Source organism: Salmo salar, chromosome 22 (genome assembly GCF_965601325.2).
Source record: "Salmo salar chromosome 22, fSalSal1, whole genome shotgun sequence".
Lineage (NCBI taxonomy): Eukaryota > Metazoa > Chordata > Actinopteri > Salmoniformes > Salmonidae > Salmo > Salmo salar.
This window is the reverse complement of record NC_138312.1, coordinates 2,248,444-2,271,408: the sequence shown is the minus strand read 5'-3', so window position 1 is coordinate 2,271,408 and position 22,965 is coordinate 2,248,444. Positions and strand designations below refer to the sequence as shown.

The window sequence follows — 22,965 nt, the reverse complement described above, 5'->3', positions numbered from 1 at the left end:
GGAGAATAAGAACACCTCCTCCCAGCTGCCCACTGCACTGAGGATAGGAAACTCTGTCAACACCGATAAGCCCACTATATTTGAGAATTTCAATAAGCATTTTTCTACGGCTGGCCATGCTTTCCACCTAACTACCCCATCTGCATTCAACAGCACTGCACCCCCCACAGCTACTCGCCCAAGCCTCCCCCATTTCTCCTTCTCCCAAATCCATTCAGCTGATGTTCTGAAAGAGCTGCAAAATCTGGACCCCTACAAATCAGCTGGGCCTGACAATCTGGACCCTTTCTTTCTAAAATTATCTGCCGAAATTATTGAAACCCCTATTACTAGCCTGTTCAACCTCTCTTTCGTGTCGTCTGAGATTCCCATAGATTACAAAGCAGCTGCTGTCATCCCCCTCTTCAAAGGAGGTGACACTCTTGACCCAAATTGCTACAGACCTATATCCATCCTACCCTGCCTTTCTAAGGTCTTTGAAAGCCAAGTCAACAAACAGATTACCGACCATTTCGAATCCCACCGCACCCTCTCCGCTATGCAATCTGGTTTCAGAGCTGGTCATGGGTGCACCTCAGCCACGCTCAAGGTCCTAAACGACATCGTAACCGCCATCGATAAGAAACAATACTGTGCTGCCGAATTCATTGACCTGGCCAAAGCTTTTGACTCTGTTAATCACCACATCCTCATCGGCAGACTCAGTAGCCTTGGTTTCTCAAACGATTGCGTCGCCTGGTTCACCAACTACTTCTCTGATAGAGTTCAGTGTGTCAAATCGGAGGGCCTGCTGTCCGGACCTCTAGCAGTCTCTATGGGGGTACCACAGGGTTCAATTCTTGGGCCAACTCTTTTCTCTATATACATCAATGATGTCGCTCTTGCTGCTGGTGAATCTCTGATCCACCTCTACGCAGACGACACCATTCTGTATACTTCTGGCCCTTCTTTGGACACTGTTAACAACCCTCCAGACGAGCTTCAATGCCATACAACTCTCCTTCCGTGGTCTCCAACTGCTCCTAAATACAAGTAAAACTAAATGCATGCTCTTCAACCGATCGCTGCCTGCACCTGCCCGCCTGTCCAGCATCACTTCTCTGGACGGTTCTGACTTAGAATTTGTGGACAACTACAAATACCTAGGTGTCTGGTTAGACTGTAAACTCTCCTTCCAGACTCACATCAATCATCTCCAATCCAAAGTTAAATCTAGAATTGGCTTCCTATTTCGCAAAACAAAGCATCCTTCACTCATGCTGCCAAACTTACCCTCGTAAAACTGACCATCCTACCAATCCTCGACTTCGGCGATGTCATTTACAAAATAGCCTCCAATACCCTACTCAACAAGCTGGATGCACTCTATCACAGTGCCATCCGTTTTGTCACCAAAGCCCCATATACTACCCACCACTGCGACCTGTACGCTCTCGTTGGCTGGCCTTCGCTTCATAATCGTCGCCAAATACATTGGCTCCAGGTCATCTACAAGACCCTGCTAGGTAAAGTCCCCCCTTATCTCCGCTCACTGGTCACCATAGCAGCACCCACCTGTAGCACGCGCTCCAGCAGGTATATCTCTCTGGTCACCCCTAAAGCGAACTCCTCCTTTGGTCGTCTCTCCTTCCAGTTCTCTGCTGCCAATGACTGGAACGAACTACAAACATCTCTGAAACTGGAAACACTTATCTCCCTCACTAGCTTTAAGCACCAGCTATCAGAGCAGCTCCCAGATCACTGCACCTGTACATAGCCCATCTATAATTTTGCCCAAACTACTACCTCTTCCCCTACTTTATTTATTTATTTTGCTCCTTTGCACCATATTATTTATATTTTAACTTTGAACTTTCTTCAAATAACAAATCTACCATTCCAGTGTTTTACTTGCTATACTTTATTTACTCTGCCACCATGGCCTTTTTTGCCTTTACCTCCCTTATCTCACATCATTTGCTCACATTGTATATAGTCTTATTTTTTTTCTATTGTATCATTGATTGTATGTTGTTTTTACTCCATGTGTAACTCTGTGTTTTTGTATGTTGTCGAACTGCTTTGCTTTATCTTGGCCAGGTCGCAATTGTAAATGAGAACTTGTTCTCAACTTGCCTACCTGGTTAAATAAAGGTGAAATAAATAAAAAATAAAAACATGGAAATGAATAATATTGAAAATATTTAGAAAATTCCAAAAGCTAAGCTTTCCCCTCATACAATCCCCCTAAATGTGAATTGTCCTGACATTCAAGAATCCCTGATGCAGTGCATTTGGAAAGCATTCAGACCAGTTGAGACCCAGTGACTTTTTCCACATTTTGTTCATTTACAGCCTTCCTCTAAAATGTATTAAATAATTTCCCCCCCCATCAATCTAAAACACAATACCCCATAACAACAAAGTGAAAACATTTTTTTTTTTGCACATTTATTAAAAATTAAAAACTGAAATACCTTATTTCCATAAGTAATCAGACCCTTTGCTATGATACTCGAAATGTAGCTTTAACTTAACAGGTGCATCCTGTTTCCATTGACCATCCTTGAGATGTTTCTACAACTTGATTGGAGTCCAGCTGTGGAAAATTCAATTGATTGGACAATGGATCAGATCAGCTTGGCAATGGCTGACAATAACCAGACCTTCTCTCACCCTCAGAGGGGAGGAGGGAACTGGTGTGGGGGTTTTGACACCTCCACACCCGGTCGTAAATTTAAGTAGAAGGCACTTTCTCCCCCTTAAGTATCAACAAAAGGAATGACTATGTTTCACAGACAGTTTTCCCTTTTCAACTCTAACACGGTCAAACGTGGATAATGGAACAATATTTCTAACAATGTGGGGAATGGTCCATGGGGAACTATAGAAAACTCATATGGGTTTTCATTTTGTGATGTCATAAAAAATTGTAGGGACAAAATACTGTAACTTGGAATGTATATCCCCTTTATCTGTCACGTTTCCATCCAATACGTTGTGCATTTATTATGAAAAATGATTAACCTCTAGGGTAGGGGGCAGTATTTGCACGGCCGGATAAAAAACGTATGCGCCGAATACAACAAGTGTAGACCTTAGCGTGAAATGCTGACTGACAAGCCCTTAACCTGTTGGGGATAGGGGGCAGTATTTACACGGCCAGATAAAAAACGTACCCGATTTAATCTGGTTACTACTCCTGCCCAGTAACTAGAATATGCATATAAGTATTGGCTTTGGATAGAAAACACCCTAAAGTTTCTAAAACTGTTTGAATGGTGTCTGTGAGTATAACAGAACTCATATGGCAGGCAAAAACCTGAGAAGATTCCAAACAGGAAGTGCCCTCTCTGACCATTTCTTGGCCTTCTACACTCTCTTTATTGAAAAGTGAGGATCTCTGCTATAACGTGACACTTCCTACGGCTCCCATAGGCTCTCAGAAGGCGGCAAAACGTTGAATGATGACTTTGCAGGCCATGGCTGAAAAACAGTAGCGCATTTGGATAGTGGTCGATCAGAGAACAATGAGACTGGGGGCGCGTGCACGAGCCGACACCATGTTTTTCTTTTTTTGTTTTTAACCGAATACAGGGTTTCCCGGTCGGAATATTATCGCTTTTTTACGAGAAAAATTGCATAAAAATTGATTTTAAACAGCGGTTGACATGCTTCGAAGTACGGTAATGGAATATTTCGATATTTTTTGTCACGAAACGCGTCGGGCGCGTCACCCTTCGTCACCCTTCGGATAGTGTCTTGAACGCACGAACAAAACAGAGGATATTTGAACATAACTATGGATTATTTTGAACCAAACCAACATTTGTTATTGAAGTAGAAGTCCTGGGAGTGCATTCTGACGAAGATCATCAAGGTTAGTGCTGCATTTAGCTGTGGTTTGGGTTTATGTGACATTATATGCTAGCTTGAAAAATGGGTATCTGATTATTTCTGGCTGGGTACTCTGCTGACATTATCTAATGTTTTGCTTTCGTTGTAAAGCCTTTTTGAAATCGGACAGTGTGGTTAGATTAACGAGAGTCTTGTCTTTAAAATGGTGTAAAATAGTAATATGTTTGAGAAATTGAAGTAATAGCATTTCTAAGGTATTTGAATATCGCGCCACGGGATTCCACTGGCTGTTGAGTAGGTGGGACGATTTCGTCCCACATACCCTAGAGAGGTTAAAGTATTTTTGTTAAGATAGGAATGTGATTTTAGGAGAGATAAGAGAATCCATCTCAGAGAGCATGTCAGACTGACGAAACAATCCCCTTTTGACGAGGGTGCATAAAAAGCATTGCCAAGATTAGACCAGGAAATGTGAGGCGGGTCATGACACCTGTCTATATAAGGTCCCACAGTTCACAGTGCATGTCAGACCAAAAACCAAGCCATGATGTTAAAGGAATTGGCCGTAGAGCTCAGAGACAGGATTGTGTCGAGACACTGATCTGGGGAAGGGTACCAAAACATTTCTGCAGCATTGACGGTCCCGAAGAACAGAGTTCTCCATAATTCTTAAAACCTGTTTGGGATAGGTGGCAGTATTTTCACGGGCTGGATAAAAAAACGTACCCAATTTAATCTGGTTACTACTCCTGCCCAGAAACTAGAATATGCATATAATTAGTATATTTGGATAGAAAACACTCTAAAGTTTCTAAAACTGTTTGAATGGTGTCTGAGTAAAACAGAACTCATATGGCAGGCCAAAACCCGAGAAGATTCCATACAGGAAGTGCCCTGTCTGACAATTTGTTTTCCTTCTGTTGCATCTCTATCGAAAATACAGCATCTGTGCTGTAACGTGACATTTTCTAAGGCTTCCAATGGCTCTCAGAAGGCGCCAGAAAGTGGAATGAGGTGTCTGCAGTCTCTGGGCGAAGAACAGCAGGAGATTTTGTTACTGGTCAGCCTGGGAACAGTGACACTGGAGATGCGCGTTCATGAGGATTCTCCATTTTTTTCTTTCAGCCTTTGAATGAATACAACGTCGCCCGGTTGGAATATTGTCGCTATTTTACGAGAAAAATAGCATAAAAATTGATTTTAAACAGCGTTTGACATGCTTCGAAGTACGGTAATGGAATATTTTGAAATTTGTCACGAAATACGCTCGCGCATCACCCTTCGGATTGTGACCTGAATGCACGAACAAAACGGAGCCATTTCAATATAACTATGGATTATTTGGAAACAAAACAGCATTTGTTGTTGAAGTAGAAGTCCTGGGAGTGCATTCTGACGAAGAACAGAAAAGGTAATCCAATTTTTCTAATAGTAAATCTGAGTTTAGTGAGCACCAAACTTGGTGGGTGTCAAATTAGCTAGCCTGTGATGGCCGAGTTATCTACTCAGAATATTGCAAAATGTGCTTTCGCCGAAAAGCTATTTTAAAATCTGACACAGCGATTGCATAAAGGAGTTCTGTATCTATAATTCTTAAAATAATTGTTACGTATTTTGTGAACGTTTATCGTGAGTAATGTAGTAAATTCACCGGTAGTTTGCGGTGGGTATGGTAGTTCTGAACATCACATGCTAATGTAAAAAGCTGTTTTTTTATATAAATATGAACTTGATTGAACAAAACATGCATGTATTGTATAACATAATGTCCTAGGAGTGTTAGTGCTGCATTTAGCTGTGGTTTTGGTTTTTGTGACATATATGCTTGCTTTGAAAATGGCTGTGTGATTATTTCTGGCTGGGTACATTTACATTTAAGTCATTTAGGAGACGCTCTTATCCAGAGCGACTTACAAATTGGTGCATTCACCTTATAATATCCAGTGGAACAACCACTTTACAATAGTGCATCTAAATCTTTTAAGGGGGGGTTAGAAGGATTACTTTATCCTATCCCAGGTATTCCTTGAAGAGGTGGGGTTTCAGGTGTCTCCGGAAGGTGGTGATTGACTCCGCTGTCCTGGCGTCGTGAGGGAGCTTGTTCCACCATTGGGGTGCCAGAGCAGCGAACAGTTTTGACTGGGCTGAGCGGGAACTGTGCTTCCTCAGAGGTAGGGAGGCGAGCAGGCCAGAGGTGGATGAACGGAGTGCCCTTGTTTGGGTGTAGGGCCTGATCAGAGCCTGAAGGTACGGAGGTGCCGTTCCCCTCACAGCTCCGTAGGCAAGCACCATGGTCTTGTAGCGGATGCGAGCTTCGACTGGAAGCCAGTGGAGAGAGCGGAGGAGCGGGGTGACGTGAGAGAACTTGGGAAGGTTGAACACCAGACGGGCTGCGGCGTTCTGGATGAGTTGTAGGGGTTTAATGGCACAGGCAGGGAGCCCAGCCAACAGCGAGTTGCAATAATCCAGACGGGAGATGACAAGTGCCTGGATTAGGACCTGCGCCGCTTCCTGTGTGAGGCAGGGTCGTACTCTGCGAATGTTGTAGAGCATGAACCTACTCTCCTGACATAATCTAATGTTTTGCTTTCGCTATAAAGCCTTTTTGAAATCGGACAATGTGGTTAGATTAACCTGTTAGGGCTAGGGGGCAGTATTGACACGGCCGGATAAAAAACGTACCCGATTTAATATGGTTACTACTCCTGCCCAGTAACTAGAATATGCATATAATTTGGCTTTGGATAGAAAACACCCTAAAGTTTCTAAAACTGTTTGAATGGTGTCTGTGAGTATAACAGAACTCAAATGGCAGGCCAAAACCTGAGAAGATTCCATGCAGGAAGTGGCCTGTCTGAGAAGTTGTGTTTCATCTTGGCTCTTTTTATTGAAGACTGAGGATCTTTGCTCTAACGTGACACTTCCTACGGCTCCCATAGGCTCTCAGAGCCCGGGAAAAAGCAGAGCGATATCGAGGCAGCCTCTGGCTGAAACACATTATCGCTTTTGGCAAGTGGCCGATCAGAGTACTATGGGCTTAGGCGCGTGCCCGAGTCGACCGAATGCTTTATTTTCTTTCGTCTGTTTACCTAAACGCAGATTCCCGGTCGGAATATTATCGCTTTTTTATGAGAAAAATGGCATAAAAATTGATTTTACATTTACATTTAAGTCATTTAGCAGACGCTCTTATCCAGAGCGACTTACAAAATGGTGCATTCACCTTATGATATCCAGTGGAACAACCACTTTACAATAGTGCATCTAAATCTTTTTAGGGGGGGGGGGGGGGGGTTAGAAGGATTACTTTATCCTATCCTAGGTATTCCTTAAAGAGGTGGGGTTTCAGGTGTCTCCGGAAGGTGGTGATTGACTCCGCTGTCCTGGGGTCGTGAGGGAGCTTGTTCCACCATTGGGGTGCCAGAGCAGCGAACAGTTTTGACTGGGCTGAGCGGGAACTGTGCTTCCTCAGAGGTAGGGGGGCCAGCAGGCCAGTGGTGGATGAACGCAGTGCCCTTGTTTGGGTGTAGGGCCTGATCAGAGCCTGAAGGTATGGAGGTGCCGTTCCCTTCACAGCTCCGTAGGCAATCACCATGGTCTTGTAGCGGATGCGAGCTTCGACTGGAAGCCAGTGGAGAGAGCGGAGGAGCGGGGTGACGTGAGAGAACTTGGGAAGGTTGAACACCAGACGGGCTGCGGCGTTCTGGATGAGTTGTAGGGGTTTAATGGCACAGGCAGGGAGCCCAGCCAACAGCGAGTTGCAGTAATCCAGACGGGAGATGACAAGTGCCTGGATTAGGACCTGCGCCGCTTCCTGTGTGAGGCAGGGTCGTACTCTGCGAATGTTGTAGAGCATGAACCTACAGGATCGGGTCACCGCCTTGATGTTAGTGGAGAACGACAGGGTGTTGTCCAGGATCACGCCAAGGTTCTTAGCACTCTGGGAGGAGGACACAAGGGAGTTGTCAACCGTGATGGCGAGATCATGGAACGGGCAGTCCTTCTCCGGGAGGAAGAGCAGCTCCGTCTTGCCGAGGTTCAGCTTGAGCTGGTGATCCGTCATCCACACTGATATGTCTGACAGACATGCAGAGATGCGATTCGCCGCCTGGTTATCAGAAGGGGGAAAGGAGAAGATTAATTGTGTGTCGTCTGCATAGCAATGATAGGAGAGACCATGTGAGGATATGACAGAGCCAAGTGACTTGGTGTATAGCGAGAATAGGAGAGGGCCTAGAACAGAGCCCTGGGGGACACCAGTGGTGAGAGCGCATGGTGCGGAGACAGATTCTCGCCACGCCACCTGGTAGGAGCGACCTGTCAGGTAGGACGCAATCCAAGCGTGGGCCGCGCCGGAGATGCCCAACTCGGAGAGGGTGGAGAGGAGGATCTGATGGTTCACAGTATCAAAGGCAGCAGATAGGTCTAGAAGGATGAGAGCAGAGGAGAGAGAGTTAGCTTTAGCAGTGCGGAGAGCCTCCGTGACACAGAGAAGAGCAGTCTCAGTTGAATGCCCAGTCTTGAAACCTGACTGATTAGGATCAAGAAGGTCATTCTGAGAGAGATAGCAGGAGAGCTGGCCAAGGACGGCACGTTCAAGAGTTTTGGAGAGAAAAGAAAGAAGGGATACTGGTCTGTAGTTGTTGACATCGGAGGGATCGAGTGTAGGTTTTTTCAGAAGGGGTGCAACTCTCGCTCTCTTGAAGACGGAAGGGACGTAGCCAGCGGTCAAGGATGAGTTGATGAGCGAGGTGAGGAAGGGGAGAAGGTCTCCGGAAATGGTCTGGAGAAGAGAGGAGGGGATAGGGTCAAGTGGGCAGGTTGTTGGGCGGCCGGCCGTCACAAGACGCGAGATTTCATCTGGAGAGAGAGGGGAGAAAGAGGTCAAAGCACAGGGTAGGGCAGTGTGAGCAGGACCAGCGGTGTCGTTTGACTTAGCAAACGAGGATCGGATATCGTCAACCTTCTTTTCAAAATGGTTGACGAAGTCATCCGCAGAGAGGGAGGAGGGGGGGAGGAACATTCAGGAGGGAGGAGAAGGTGGCAAAGAGCTTCCTAGGGTTAGAGGCAGATGCTTGGAATTTAGAGTGGTAGAAAGTGGCTTTAGCAGCAGAGACAGAAGAGGAAAATGTAGAGAGGAGGGAGTGAAAGGATGCCAGGTCCGCAGGGAGGCGAGTTTTCCTCCATTTCCGCTCGGCTGCCCGGAGCCCTGTCCTGTGAGCTCGCAATGAGTCCTCGAGCCACGGAGCAGGAGAGGAGGACCTAGCCGGCCTGGAGGATAGGGGACAGAGAAAATCAAAGGATGCAGAAAGGGAGGAGAGGAGGGTTGAGGAGGCAGAATCAGGAGATAGGTTGGAGAAGGTTTGAGCAGAGGGAAGAGATGATAGGATGGAAAAGGAGAGAGTAGCGGGAGAGAGAGAGCGAAGGTTGGGACGGCGCAATACCATCCGAGTAGGGGCAGAGTGTTGGATGAGAGCGAGAGGGAAAAGGATACAAGGTAGTGGTCGGAGACTTGGAGGGGAGTTGCAATGAGATTAGTGGAAGAACAGCATCTAGTAAAGATGAGGTCAAGCGTATTGCCTGCCTTGTGAGTAGGGGGGGAAGGTGAGAGGGTGAGGTCAAAAGAGGAGAGGAGTGGAAAGAAGGAGGCAGAGAGGAATGAGTCAAAGGTAGACGTGGGGAGGTTAAAGTCACCCAGAACTGTGAGAGGTGAGCCATCCTCAGGAAAGGAACTTATCAAGGCGTCAAGCTCATTGATGAACTCTCCAAGGGAACCTGGAGGGCGATAAATGATAAGGATGTTAAGCTTGAAAGGGCTGGTAACTGTGACAGCATGGAATTCAAATGAGGAGATAGACAGATGGGTCAGGGGAGAAAGAGAGAATGTCCACTTGGGAGAGATGAGGATTCCAGTGCCACCACCCCGCTGGCTCGATGCTCTAGGGGTATGCGAGAACACGTGGGCAGACGAAGAGAGAGCAGTAGGAGTAGCAGTGTTATCTGTGGTAATTTTAAACAGCGGTTGACATGCTTCGAAGTACGGTAATGGAATATTTAGAAAATTTTTGTCACGAATTGCGCCATGCTCGTCACCCTTATTTACCCTTTCGGATAGTGTCTTGAACGCACGAACAAAACGCCGCTGTTTGGATATAACTATGGATTATTTCGAACCAAACCAACATTTGTTATTGAAGTAGAAGTCCTGGGAGTGCATTCTGACGAAGACAGCAAAGGTAATAACATTTTTCTTATAGTAAATCTGACTTTGGTGAGTGCTAAACTTGCTGGGTGTCTAAATAGCCCGGCATCACAGGGCTAGCTATCTACTGAGAATATTGCAAAATGTGCTTTCACCGAAAAGCTATTTTAAAATCGGACATATCGAGTGCATAGAGGAGTTCTGTATCTATAATTCTTAAAATAATTGTTATGCTTTTTGTGAACGTTTATCGTGAGTAATTTAGTAAATTCACCGGAAGTGTTCGGTGGGAATGCTAGTCACATGCTAGTCACATGCTAATGTAAAAAGCTGGTTTTTGATATAAATATGAACTTGATTGAACAAAACATGCATGTATTGTATAACATAATGTCCTAGGGTTGTCATCTGATGAAGATCATCAAAGGTTAGTGCTGCATTTAGCTGTGGTTTGGGTTTATGTGACATTATATGCTAGCTTGAAAAATGGGTGTCTGATTATTTCTGGCTGGGTACTCTGCTGACATAATCTAATGTTTTGCTTTCGTTGTAAAGCCTTTTTGAAATCGGACAGTGTGGTTAGATTAACGAGAGTCTTGTCTTTAAAATGGTGTAAAATAGTCATATGTTTGAAAAATTGAAGTTTTTGCATTTTTGAGGTTTTTGAATAACGCGCCACGGGATTACACTGGCTGTTACGTAGGTGGGACGATTTGGTGCCACCTACCCTAGAGAGGTTAACGAGAGTCTTGTCTTTAAAATGGTGTAAAATAGTCATATGTTTGAGAAATTGAAGTTATAGCATTTTTAAGGTATTTGTATTTCGCGCCACGCTCTACCATTGGATATTGGTGAGGCGTTCCGCTAGCGGAACGTCTGTCCCTAAAAAGTTAAATGGAAGAAGTTTGGAACCACTAAGACTCTTCCTAGAGCTGGCCGCCCAGCCAAACTGAGCAATCGGGGAAGGAGAGCCTTGGTCAGGGAGATGTTTATGGTCACTCTGACAGAGCTCCAGAGTTCTTCTGTGGAGATGGGAGAACCTTCCAGAAGGACAACCATCTCTGCAGCACTCCACGAATCAGGCCTTTATGGTAGAGTGGCCAGACGGAAGCCACTCCTCAGTAAAAGGCACATGACAACCCACTTGGAGTTTGCCAAAAGGGACCTAAAGACTCTCAGACCATGAGAAACAAGATTATCTTGTTTGATAAAACCAAGATTGCACTCTTTGGCCTGAATGCCAAGCGACATGTCTGGAGGAAACCTGGCACCATCCCTACGGTGAAGAACTGTTGGTGGCAGCATAATGCTGTGAGGATGTTTTTCAGCACCAGGGACTGTGAGACTAGTCAGGATCAAGGGAAAGATGAACAAAGCAAAGTACAGAGAGATCCTTAATGAAAACCTGCTCCAGAGCACTCAGGACCTCAGACTGGGGCGAAGGTTCCCCTTCCAACAGGATAACGACCCTAAGCACACAGCCAAGACAATGGAGGAGTGGCTTCGGGACAAGTCTCTGAATGTCCTTGAGTGGCCCAGCCAGAGCCCAAACTTGAACCCAATCGAACATATCTGGAGACCTGAAAATAGCTGTGCAGCGACGCTCCCCATCCATCCCGACAGAGCTTGAGGGGTTCTGCAGAGAAGAATGGAGAAACTCCCCAAATACAGGTGTGCCAAGCTTGTAGTGTCATACCCAAGAAGACGAGGCTGTAATCCCTACCAAAGGTGCTTCAACAAAGTACTGAGTAAAAGGTCTGAATACTTATGTTAATGTATTATTTGTTTTTTTAATTGTTAATATATTTGCAAAAAGATCTAAAAACCTGTTTTTGCTTCGTCATTATGGGGTATTGTGTGAAGATTGAGGGTGAAAAACGATGTAATAAATTTAGGATAAGGCTGTAATGTAACAAAAAGTGGAAAGTAAAGGGGTCTGAATACTTTCTGAATGCACTGTATCTATGAGTTTCTTCAGATGTTCAGATATTCCATGTAATGTTTGGGTCTGAATACTTATGTAAATGTGATATTCACCTCGAACTGGAAGAAGCTTCCGACGGGAAGGATATACTGCTTTCTCGGGAACAGGCCCAAATCCCCGTCATTTGCGTGAAGAAAAGACAGAGAAAAAGGGAGCGGAGGTCGGGCTGCCTTCTGAGAATACGTAAGCGAGCGAGTAAACCCCCACTGCCATCCGTTCTATTGGCCAACGTACAATCATTGGAAAATAAAATCGACCTACAATCAAGATTATCCTACCAACAAGACATTAAAAACTGTAATGTCTTATGTTTCACCGAGTCGTGGCTGAACGACAACACGGATAACAGAGCTGGCGGGATTTTCCATACACCGGCAGGACAGAGAAGCTACGTCTGGTAAGACTATGGGTGCGCAATGTCTAATATTAAAGAAGTATCGACGTATTGCTCGTCTGAGGTAGAGTACCTTATAATAAGCTGTAGACCACACTAACAAGAGAGTTTTGATCTATATTATTCGTAGCCGTCTATTTACCACCACAAACCGATGCCGGCACTAAGACTGCACTCAACCAACTCTATAAGGCCATAAGAAAACAAGAAAATGCTCATCCAGAAGTGGAGGCCGAGGACTTTAACCTCTTGGGGCTATGTGGGACGCTAGCGTGCCACCCGTGGTGCACCCTATCAACAGCAGGTGCATTTCAAGAGCGGCAAATTTGAAACCAAATAAATGTAAAAATTCAAATTTTTCAAAACATACAACTAACTATCTTACACCCTTTGAAAGATAAACATCTCCTTAATCTAACCACGTTGTCCGATTTCAAAAAGGTTTTACGGCGAAAGCATAAAGTTAGATTATGTTAGGAGAGTACATTGACAATAGCTGTGTGTAATGTTTTGTCAATTCAAAGACAGGCGTCACCAAAACCATAAAACCAGCTAAAATGATGCACTAACCTTTGACAATCTCCATCAGATGACACTCCTAGGACATTATGTTAGACAATACATGCATTTTTAGTTCTATCAAGTTCATATTTATATCCAAAAACAGCGTTTTACTATGGCGTTGATGTTCAGGAAATCGTTTCCCTCCAATAACCGGCAGTCAAGTCAGCACAACAAATTAAATAATTAATATTAGAAAACATTGGTAAAATATTATATTGTCATTTAAAGAATTATAGATTTACATCTCTTGAACGCAATCGACTTGCCAGATTTAAAAATAACCTTACTGGGAAATCACACTTTGCAATAATCTGAGCACTGCGCCCAGAAAAATACGCTTTGCGATACAGACTAACGGCCATGTTGGAGAGATCTAAAATCTAAAATACTATGTAAATAATCCATTAGCTTTGATTCTCTTCATCAGATGTCACTTCCAGGAATCCCAGGTCCATAACGAATGTAGTTTTGTTCAAAAAAAGCTCATCATTTATGTCCAAAAAGCTCCGTGTTGTTAGCACATGATCTAAGCCCGCCGGACTTCACTTCATGAACGAGGGGAAAAAATATATTTACGTTCGTTCAAACATGTCAAACGTTGTATAGCATAAATCATTAGTGCCTTTTTTAACCAGAACATGAATAATATTCAAGGTGGACGAATGCATTCTCTTTTAAAACGTATTGGAACGAGGGTACACAACATGACCTCGCGCGCCAGAGTCTAATCGGCCATCACCGTTCCAAGGCTCTTGTTCGGTCAGATCTCACAGTAGAAGACTCAAAACACTTTGTAAAGGCTGGTGACATCGAGTGGAAGCAATAGGAAGTGCCAAAACATTAATAAGCCCCTGTGTGTTTCAATGGCATAGGCTTAAAGGTAATTCAACACATCAGGTATCCACTTCCTGTCAGAATCTGTCTCAGGGTTTTGCCTGCCAAATGAGTTCTGTTATACTCACAGACACCATTCATAGTTTTAGAAACTTTAGGGTGTTTTCTATCCATATATAATAAGTATATGCATATTCTAGTTACTGGGTAGGATTAGTAACCAGATTAAATCGGGTACGTTTTTTTTATCCAGCCGTGAAAATACTGCCCCCTAGCCCCAACAGGTTAATGCAGGGGAACTTAAATCCCTTTTAACTCATTTCTACCAGCATGTCACATGTGCAACCAGAGGAAAAACAACTCCAGACCTCCTTTACTCCAAACACAGAGATGCATACAAAGCTCTTCCCCGCCCTCCATTTGGCAAATCTGACCATAATTCTATCCTCTTGATTCCGGCTTACAAGCAAAAATTAAAGCAGAAAGTACTAGTGACTCACTGAAAACGTGGTCAGATGACGCAGATGCTACAGGACTGTTTTGCTAGCACAGACTGGAATATGTTCCCGGATTCATCCGATAGCATTGAGGAGTATACCACCTCAGTCATCGGCTTCATCAATAATCAACCAATCGACGATGTCGGCCCCACAGTGACCGTACGTACATATCCCAACCAGAAGCCATTGATTACAGGCAACATCCGCATCGAACTAAAGGCTAGAGCTGCCGCTTTCAAGGAGCGGGACACTAATCAGGAGGCTTATAAGAAATTCCGCTATGCGCTCAGACGAACCATCAAACAAGCAAAGCGTCAATACAGGATTAAGATTTAATCCTACTACACCGACTCTGACGCTCGTTGGATGTGGCAGGGCTTGAAAACTATTACGGACTACTAGGGATGAAACAGTTACCGGTTTCACGATAAACCACGGTAAAATTCCCGACAATTAGCATTGCCATTTCAAATTTGAATTATCATTAAAACCATGTTTGATAACCACGGTTTGAAAAACTCACGGTAAATACTGTCCAGCATCAAGCAAAGTTAGCAACAGTCTGACGCAGGCGCAGCATGCAACGTGGGTTTGTTTTGTGTGAAAACATGGAGGAAGGCAGTGACAGCGCTCGGGAGATTTTTCAGCCTTCTAAGAGATCCAAATCTGAAGTGTTGTCATACTTTGGGTTTTACAAGAGTGCTGAGGAAAACTTAATCGAAGATGGTCACCCTGTCTTAAAATCTCTTGAGTCATCTTCGTGACCACCACCCACTACTTTATAGCGAAGGTAATTAAGTTAAGGTAAATTAACTTTTAGCTCAATGCATGATGTGGGGACTATGGAATGGGGGAAAATGTCATGGTTTGTCTGTAACTTGATAATAGCTTGTCAATAATGTAAACTGAAGCTTTCAGTGTTACCTTCTCTTGTAAAAACACTACACGTTGTTCTGCTGCTGTATGCGTCGTGTGTCTGAGGACTCTATTGGCCCATTACACACGATAACACGTTATGTAGTTTAGTCACCCAACCAACATATTTTGTTCATTTAAAATCCGTCAGTCGTCGACTTGGTTGTAAAAGTGTTCCAACAGGAGAAACACTATAGACTCCTTTACAAGACTCCTGTATTTATGTAAGTTGTTGGGCTCATTGCAATTACTATCACTGTCTACTTAACTTGTTATGGATAGGGGGCAGTATTTTCACGGCCGGATAAAAAACGTACCCGATTTAATCTGATTATTACTCCTGCCCAGAAACTAGAATATGCATATAATTATTATGCTTTGGATAGAAAACACTCCAAAGTTTCTAAAACTGTTTGAATGGTGTCTGTGAGTATAACAGAACTCATTTGGCAGGCCAAAACCTGAGAAGATTCCAAACAGGAAGCACCCTCTCTGACCATTTCTTAGCCTTCTTGATCATCTCTATCCAAAACAGGGGATCTCTGCTGTAACGTGACATTTTCTAACGCTCCCATAGAATCTCAGAAGGCGCCAGAACGTTGAATGATGACTTTGCAGGCCATGGCTGAAAAACAGTAGCGCATTTGGTAAGTGGTCGATCTGAGAACAATGAGACTGGTGCGCGCGTGGACGAGACGACTCCATGTTTACATTTTCAGTCTTTGAACGAAAACAATGACTCCCGGTCGGAATATTATCCCTTTTTTACGAGTAAAATGGCATAAAAATTGATTTTAAACAGCGTTTGACATGCTTCGAAGTACGGTAATGGAATATTTTGAAATTGTTTGTCACGAAACGCGCCGGGCACGTCACCCTTCGTTACCCTTCGGATAGTGTCTTGAACGCACAACAAAACGCCGCTATTTGGATATAACTATGGATTATTTGGAACCAAACCAACATTTGTTATTGAAGTAGAAGTCCTGGGAGTGCATTCTGACGAAGAACAGCAAAGGTAATCCAATTTTTCTTATAGTAAATCGGAGTTTGGTGAGTACCAAACTTGGTGGGTGTCAAAATAGCTAGCCATGATGGCCGGGCTATCTACTCAGAATATTGCAAAATGTGCTTTCACCGAAAAGCTATTTTAAAATCGGACACCGCGATTGCATAAAGGAGTTCTGTATCTATAATTCTTAAAATAATTGTTATGTTTTTTGTGAACGTTTATCGTGAGTAATTTAGTAAATTCACCGGAAGTGTTCGGTGGGAATGCTAGTTCTGAACGTCACATGCTAATGTAAAAAGCTGGTTTTTGATATACATATGAACTTGATTGAACAAAACATGCATGTATTGTATAACAATGTCCTAGGAGTGTCATCTGATGAAGATCATCAAAGGTTAGTGCTGCATTTAGCAGTCGTTTGGGTTTATGTGACATTATATGCTAGCTTGAAAAATGGGTGTCTGATTATTTCTGGCTGGGTACTCTGCTGACATAATCTAATGTTTTGCTTTCGTTGTAAAGCCTTTTTGAAATCGGACAGTGTGGTAAGATTAACGAGAGTCTTGTCTTTAAAATGGTGTAAAATAGTCATATGTTTGAGAAATTAAAGTAATAGCATTTCTAAGGTATTTGAATATCGCGCCACGGGATTCCACTGGCTGTTGAGTAGGTGGGACGATTTCGTCCCACATACCCTAGAGAGGTTAACATCGACGGGGCTGTAGTGGGTCGAGAGCTTCAACTAGCGTTCAGAACTAGCATACCCCCCGCAAACTTCCGGTGAATTTACAAAAAATTTACTAAATTACTCACGATAAACGTTCACAAAAAGCATAACAATTATTTTAAGAATTTTAGATACAGAACTCCCCTATGCACTCGATATGTCCGATTTTAAAATAGCTTTTCGGTGAAAGCACATTTTGCAATATTCTGAGTAGATAGCCCGGCATCACAGGGCTAGCTATTTAGACACCCAGCAAGTTTAGCACTCACCAAAGTCAGATTTACTATAAGAAAAATGTTATTACCTTTGGTGTTCTTCGTCAGAATGCACTCCCAGGACTTCTACTTCAATAACAAATGTTGGTTTGGTCCCAAATAATCCATAGTTATATCCAAATATCCTCTGTTTTGTTCGTGCGTTCAAGACACTATCCGAATGGTAAAGGAGGGTGACGAGCACGACGCATTTCGTGACAAAAAAAATCGAAATATTCCATTACCGTACTTCGAAGCATGTCAACCGCTGTTTAAAATCAATTTTTATGCAATTTTTCTCGTAAAAAAGCGATAATATTCCGACCGGGAATCTGCGTTTAGGTAAAAAGACGAAAGAAAATAAAGCATGGGGTCGACTCGTGCACGCGCCTAAGCCCATTGTCCTCTGATCGGCCACTTGCCAAAGGCGATAATGTGTTTCAGCCTGGGGCTGCCTCGATATCATTCAGCTTTTTCCCGGGTTCTGAGAGCCTATGGGAGCCGTAGGAAGTGTCACGTTACAGCAAAGATCCTCAGTCTTCAATAAAAAGAGCCAAGATGAAGAAGAACTTGTCAGACAGGTCACTTCCTGTATGGAATCTTCTCAGGTTTTTGCCTGCCATATGAGTTCTGTTATACTCACAGACACCATTCAAACAGTTTTAGAAACTTTAGGGTGTTTTCTATCCAAAGCCAATACTTATATGCATATTCTAGTTACTGGGCAGGAGTAGTAACCAGATTAAATCGGGTACGTTTTTTATCCGGCCGTGTAAATACTGCCCCCTATCCCCAACAGGTTAAGGGCTTGTCAGTCAGCATTTCACGCTAAGGTCTACACTTGTTGTATTCGGCGCATGTGACAAATAAAGTTTGATATGATATTTCCGTTTTTTATTGAGTTGTCATTATGAGGTATTGTGTGTAGATTGATGAGTGTGTAGATTTAATCAATTTTATAAGAGGCCTGTAACGTAACAAAATGTGGAAAAGGTCAAGGGGTCAGAGTACTTTCCAAATGCACTGTATATAGTGCGTGACTTTCTTTTCATAGAGTTTACTCTCTGTTAGTCAACACCTCTACAAACATTTGTGGGTGCATCACCTCGTGCTTTTTACTAGACAAATATGAAGAAGAACAATGTGGGCCTGGGTCAACAGAGGCACTCTGTTGCATTCTTGGAGGTGTGTGTGTGTGTGTGTGTGTGTGTGTCTTTCATGGAGCATTTGTGAAACAGAAGTGGTGGTGGCCCTTACATGTTTTCATGGGCTGCCTTCATGGCCTTGGCAGCAAAGCCCATGTTCTTCAGCACTTCGGTGTTGGTGTTGGCGTTCTCTAGCGCCTCCCTCTGGAACTCGATGGTGGACAGCGTTCCATCGATCTGGCCCAGCTGCTTCTCGTACCGTTTCTTCCGTTTTAATGCCTGCAGAGCAGCTGGATACAAGAGGAGAGGAAGGAGACAACTGTGAGAGGATATGTGGGGTGGGAATACTAATAGAGCAGCATAAGCCTATAGCTCTGCAAGAGGAAATACAAAATATAACGCTGTTCATTTGATTTGTTTAACTCTGTATTCACTGGGAGACCTTGTATAGGCTTACAATAGGTATTTAATTGAGATGAGACATTATCTGAAGTATCTTAGACGTGATACGATGCTTTAACTGCGTAGCTTGTAGATTTCTGGATCACATCTTACCTTGAACCTCCCTAGAACTCATTTCAGACATGTTTCAAATAGCTGACTAAACTCAACACTATATACAGTACTAGTCAAAAGTTTGGACACACCTACTCATTCAAATGTTTTTCTTTATTTTTTACATTGTACAATAATAGTGAAGACATCAAAACTAGGAAATAACACATATGGAATCATGTAGTAAACAAATAGTGTTAAAAAAAAATCTGAATATATTTAATATTTGAGATTCTTCAAAGTGCCACCCTTTGCCTTGACAGATTTGCACACTTGGTATTCTCTCAACCAGCTTCACGAGGTAGTCACCTGGAATGCTTTTCCAACAGTCTTGAAGGAGTTCCCACATATGCTGGGCACTTGTTGGCTGCTTTTTCTTCACTCTGCGGTCCAATTCATCCAAAACCATCTCAAATGCATTGAGGTCAGGTGATTGTGGAGGCCAGGTCATCTGATACAGCACTCAATCACTCTCCTTCTTGGTCAAATTGCCTTTACACAGACTGTTTTTGGTCATTGTCCTGTTGAAAAACAAATGAGTCCCACTAAACCCAAACCAGATGGGATGGCGTATCGCTGCAGAACGTTGTAGTAAACATGCTGGTTAAGTGTGCCTTGAATTCTAAATAAATCACATTGTCACCAGTAAAGCACACCCACACCTCCTCCTCCATACACGGTGGGAACCACCAAAGGACAGATTTCCACCGGTCTAATGTCCATTGGTCGTGTTCTTTGGCCCAAGCATGTTTCCTCTTATTATTGGTGTCCTTTAGTAGTGGTTTCTTTGCAGCAATTTGACCATAAAGGCCTGATTCACGCAGTCTCCTCTGAACAGTTAATGTTGAGATGTGTCTGTTACTTGAACTCTGTGAAACATTTATTTGGGCTGAAATTTCTGAGGCTGGTTTCTCATGAGAGCCAGTTTCATCATAACGCTTGATGGTTTTTGCAACTGCACTTGGAGAAACTCTCAAAGTTCTTGAAATTGATTGACATTTCTTAAAGTAATGACGGACTGTCGTTTCTCTTTGCTTATTTGAGCTGTTCTTGCCATAATATGGACTTGGTCTTTTACCAAATAGGGCTATCTTCTGTATACCACCCCTACCTTGTCACAACACAACTGATTGGCTCAAACTCATTAAGGAAAGAAATTCCACAAATGAACTTTAAACAAGGCACACCTGTTAACCTGTTAGGGCTAGGGGGCAGTATTGACATGGCTGGATAAAAAAACGTACCCGATTTAATCTGGTTACTACTCCTGCCCAGTAACTAGAATATGCATATAATTATTGGCTTTGGATAGAAAACACCCTAAAGTTTCTAAAACTGTTTGAATGGTGTCTTTGAGTATAACAGAACTCATATGGCAGGCCAAAACCTGAGAAGATTCCATGCAGGAAGTGGCCTGTCTGACAATTTCTTGCCCTTCTTGATTATCTCTATCCATTACAGAGGATCTCTGCTGTTAGGTGACACTTCCTACGGTTCCCATGGGCTCTCAGAAGGCGGCAAAAAGCTGAATCGTGGCTTTGCAGGCTCTGGTTGAAAAAAAGTAGCGCGTTTGGGTAGTGGCTGGTTACAGTACTGTGAGACTCAGGCGCGTGCCCGAGTCGACCTCATGCTTTGTTTTCTTTTGTCTGTTTACCTAAATGCAGATTCCTGGTCGGAATATTATCGTTTTTTTACGAGAAAAATGGCATAAAAATTGATTTTAAACAGCGGTTGACATGCTTCGAAGTACGGTAATGGAATATTTAGAGATTTTTTGTCACGAATTGCGCCATGCTCGTGACCCTTATTTACACTTCAGATAGTGTCTTGAACGCATGAACAAAACGCCGCTATTTGGATATAACGATGGATTATTTTGAACCAAACCAACATTTGTTATTGAAGTAGTAGTCCTGGGAGTGCATTATGATGAAGAATATCAAAATGTAATCAAACTTTTGTAATAGTAAATCGGAGTTTGGTCAGGGCTAAACTTGGTGGGTGTCTAAATAGCTAGCCGTGATGGCTGGGCTATGTACTCAGAATATTGCAAAATGTGCTTTCACCGAAAAGCTATTTTAAAATCGGACACCTCGATTGCACAAAGGAGTTCTGTATCTATAATTCTTAAAATAATTGTTATGTTTTTTGTGAACGTTTATCGTGAGTAATTTCGTAAATTCACCAGAGGTTTGCAGGGGGGTATGCTAGTTCTGAACGTCACATGCTAATGTGAAAAGCTGGTTTTTGATATAAATATGAACTTGATTGAACAAAACATGCATGTATTGTATAACATAATGTCCTAGGTGTGTCATCTGATGAAGATCATCAAAGGTTAGTGCTACATTTAGCTGTCTTCTGGGTTTTTGTGACATTATATGCTAGCTTGAAAAATGGGTGTCTGATTATTTCTGGCTGGGTACTCTGCTGACATAATCTAATGTTTTGCTTTCGTTGTAAAACCTTTTTGAAATCGGACAGTGTGGTTAGATTAACGAGAGTCTTGTCTTTAAAATGGTGTAAAATAGTCATATGTTTGAGAAATTGAAGTAATAGCATTTCTAAGGTATTTGAAAATCGCGCTACGGGATTACACTGGCTTCCCGCCTAGCCCAGAGAGGTTAATTGAAATGCATTCCAGGTGACTACTTCATGAAGCTGGTTGAGAGAATGCCAAGAGTGTGCAAAGTGGTTATCAAGGCAAAGGGTGGATACACTGAAGAATCTAAAATATATTTTGATTAGTTTAACACTTTTTTGGTTACTACATGATTCCATGTGTTATTTCATAGTTTTGATGTCTTCGCTATTATTCAACAATGTAGAAAAAAGTAAAAATAAAGAAAAATCCTTGAATGAATAGGTCTGTCCAAACTTTTGACTGGTACTGTAGATTGTTTCTCTCTCTCTGATGTCAGAAGACCGGTAGCCTTCACGTGTAGCTTGTTGTTTTTGTCAGCCAATCAGAGCAGCACTACTGTCAAAATTTGTTCCATGTGTAGAAAGTGAAGTGAGAGCTCAATGAAAAATGGGATTAAAATTCAGTTAGCTCAGCTAGCTTCTCTAGGTTATTCGGATTAGATGTAGTCAGAACAGGCATTGTCAAATGGGATGATACAAAACATTAAATTGGCATGGCTTAGTTGGCTACTGCGTCTCTCCCTCTCCTGTCCACTCTGCTCCTCTCTCACACACACACACACACACACACACACACACACACACACACACACACACACACCATCCCAGTGGTGTAAATTACTTATGTAAAAATTATTTAAAGTACATTTTAGTCATTTAGCAGATGCTCTTATCCAGAGCGACTTACAGTAGCGAATGCATACATTTCATAAATTTTTTCTCCGTACTGGTCCCCCGTGGGAATCGAACCCACAACCCTGGCGTTGCAAACACCATGCTCAACCAACGGGACCCTGTTGAAAGTACTACTTAAGTAGTTTTTTGGGGTAATCTGTACTTTACTATTTATATTTTGGACAACTTTTACATTACTACATTCCTAATGAAAATTATGTACTTTTTACTCCATACATTTTTCCTGTCACCCAGAAGTAGTAGTTACATTTTTAAATGCTTAGCAGGACAGGAAAATGGTGCAATTCACACAGATCAAGAGAACATCCCTGGTCATCTCTACTACCTCTGATCTGGCAGACTCACTAAACACAAATGCTTCGCTTGTAAATTATGTCTTAGTTTTGGAGCGTGCCCTGGCTATCCATAAATTTAAAAAACAACAAAATGGTGCGGTCTGATTTGCTTAATAAGGAATTTGAAAATATTTATACTTGTACTTTTGATAATTAAGTATATGTAAAACCAAATACTTTTACTCAAGTAGTATTTTACTGGGTAACTTTCACTTTTACTTGAGTCATTTTCTATTAAAGATATCTTTACTTTTACTCAAGTATGACAATTGGGTACTTTTTCTACCAATTGTCATACCTCCCCCACTGCAGCATGAGTGGCATGCCTCTCCCTCACTTTCCTTTATGTGCACGCTACATAGACACAC

At 42.8% G+C, this 22,965-nt stretch overlaps 1 protein-coding gene across 1 annotated transcript in view; it reads right to left on the bottom strand.

Moving 5' to 3' along the window:
* LOC106582625 (charged multivesicular body protein 4b) overlaps positions 1-22,965 on the bottom strand; it is a 52,712-nt gene that overhangs the window by 4,732 nt on the left and 25,015 nt on the right. The window contains exon 2 of the mRNA XM_014165851.3: positions 18,481-18,658. Within this exon, the coding sequence (XP_014021326.1) occupies positions 18,481-18,658 (178 nt within the window). The remainder of the gene's footprint in view (positions 1-18,480; positions 18,659-22,965) is intronic.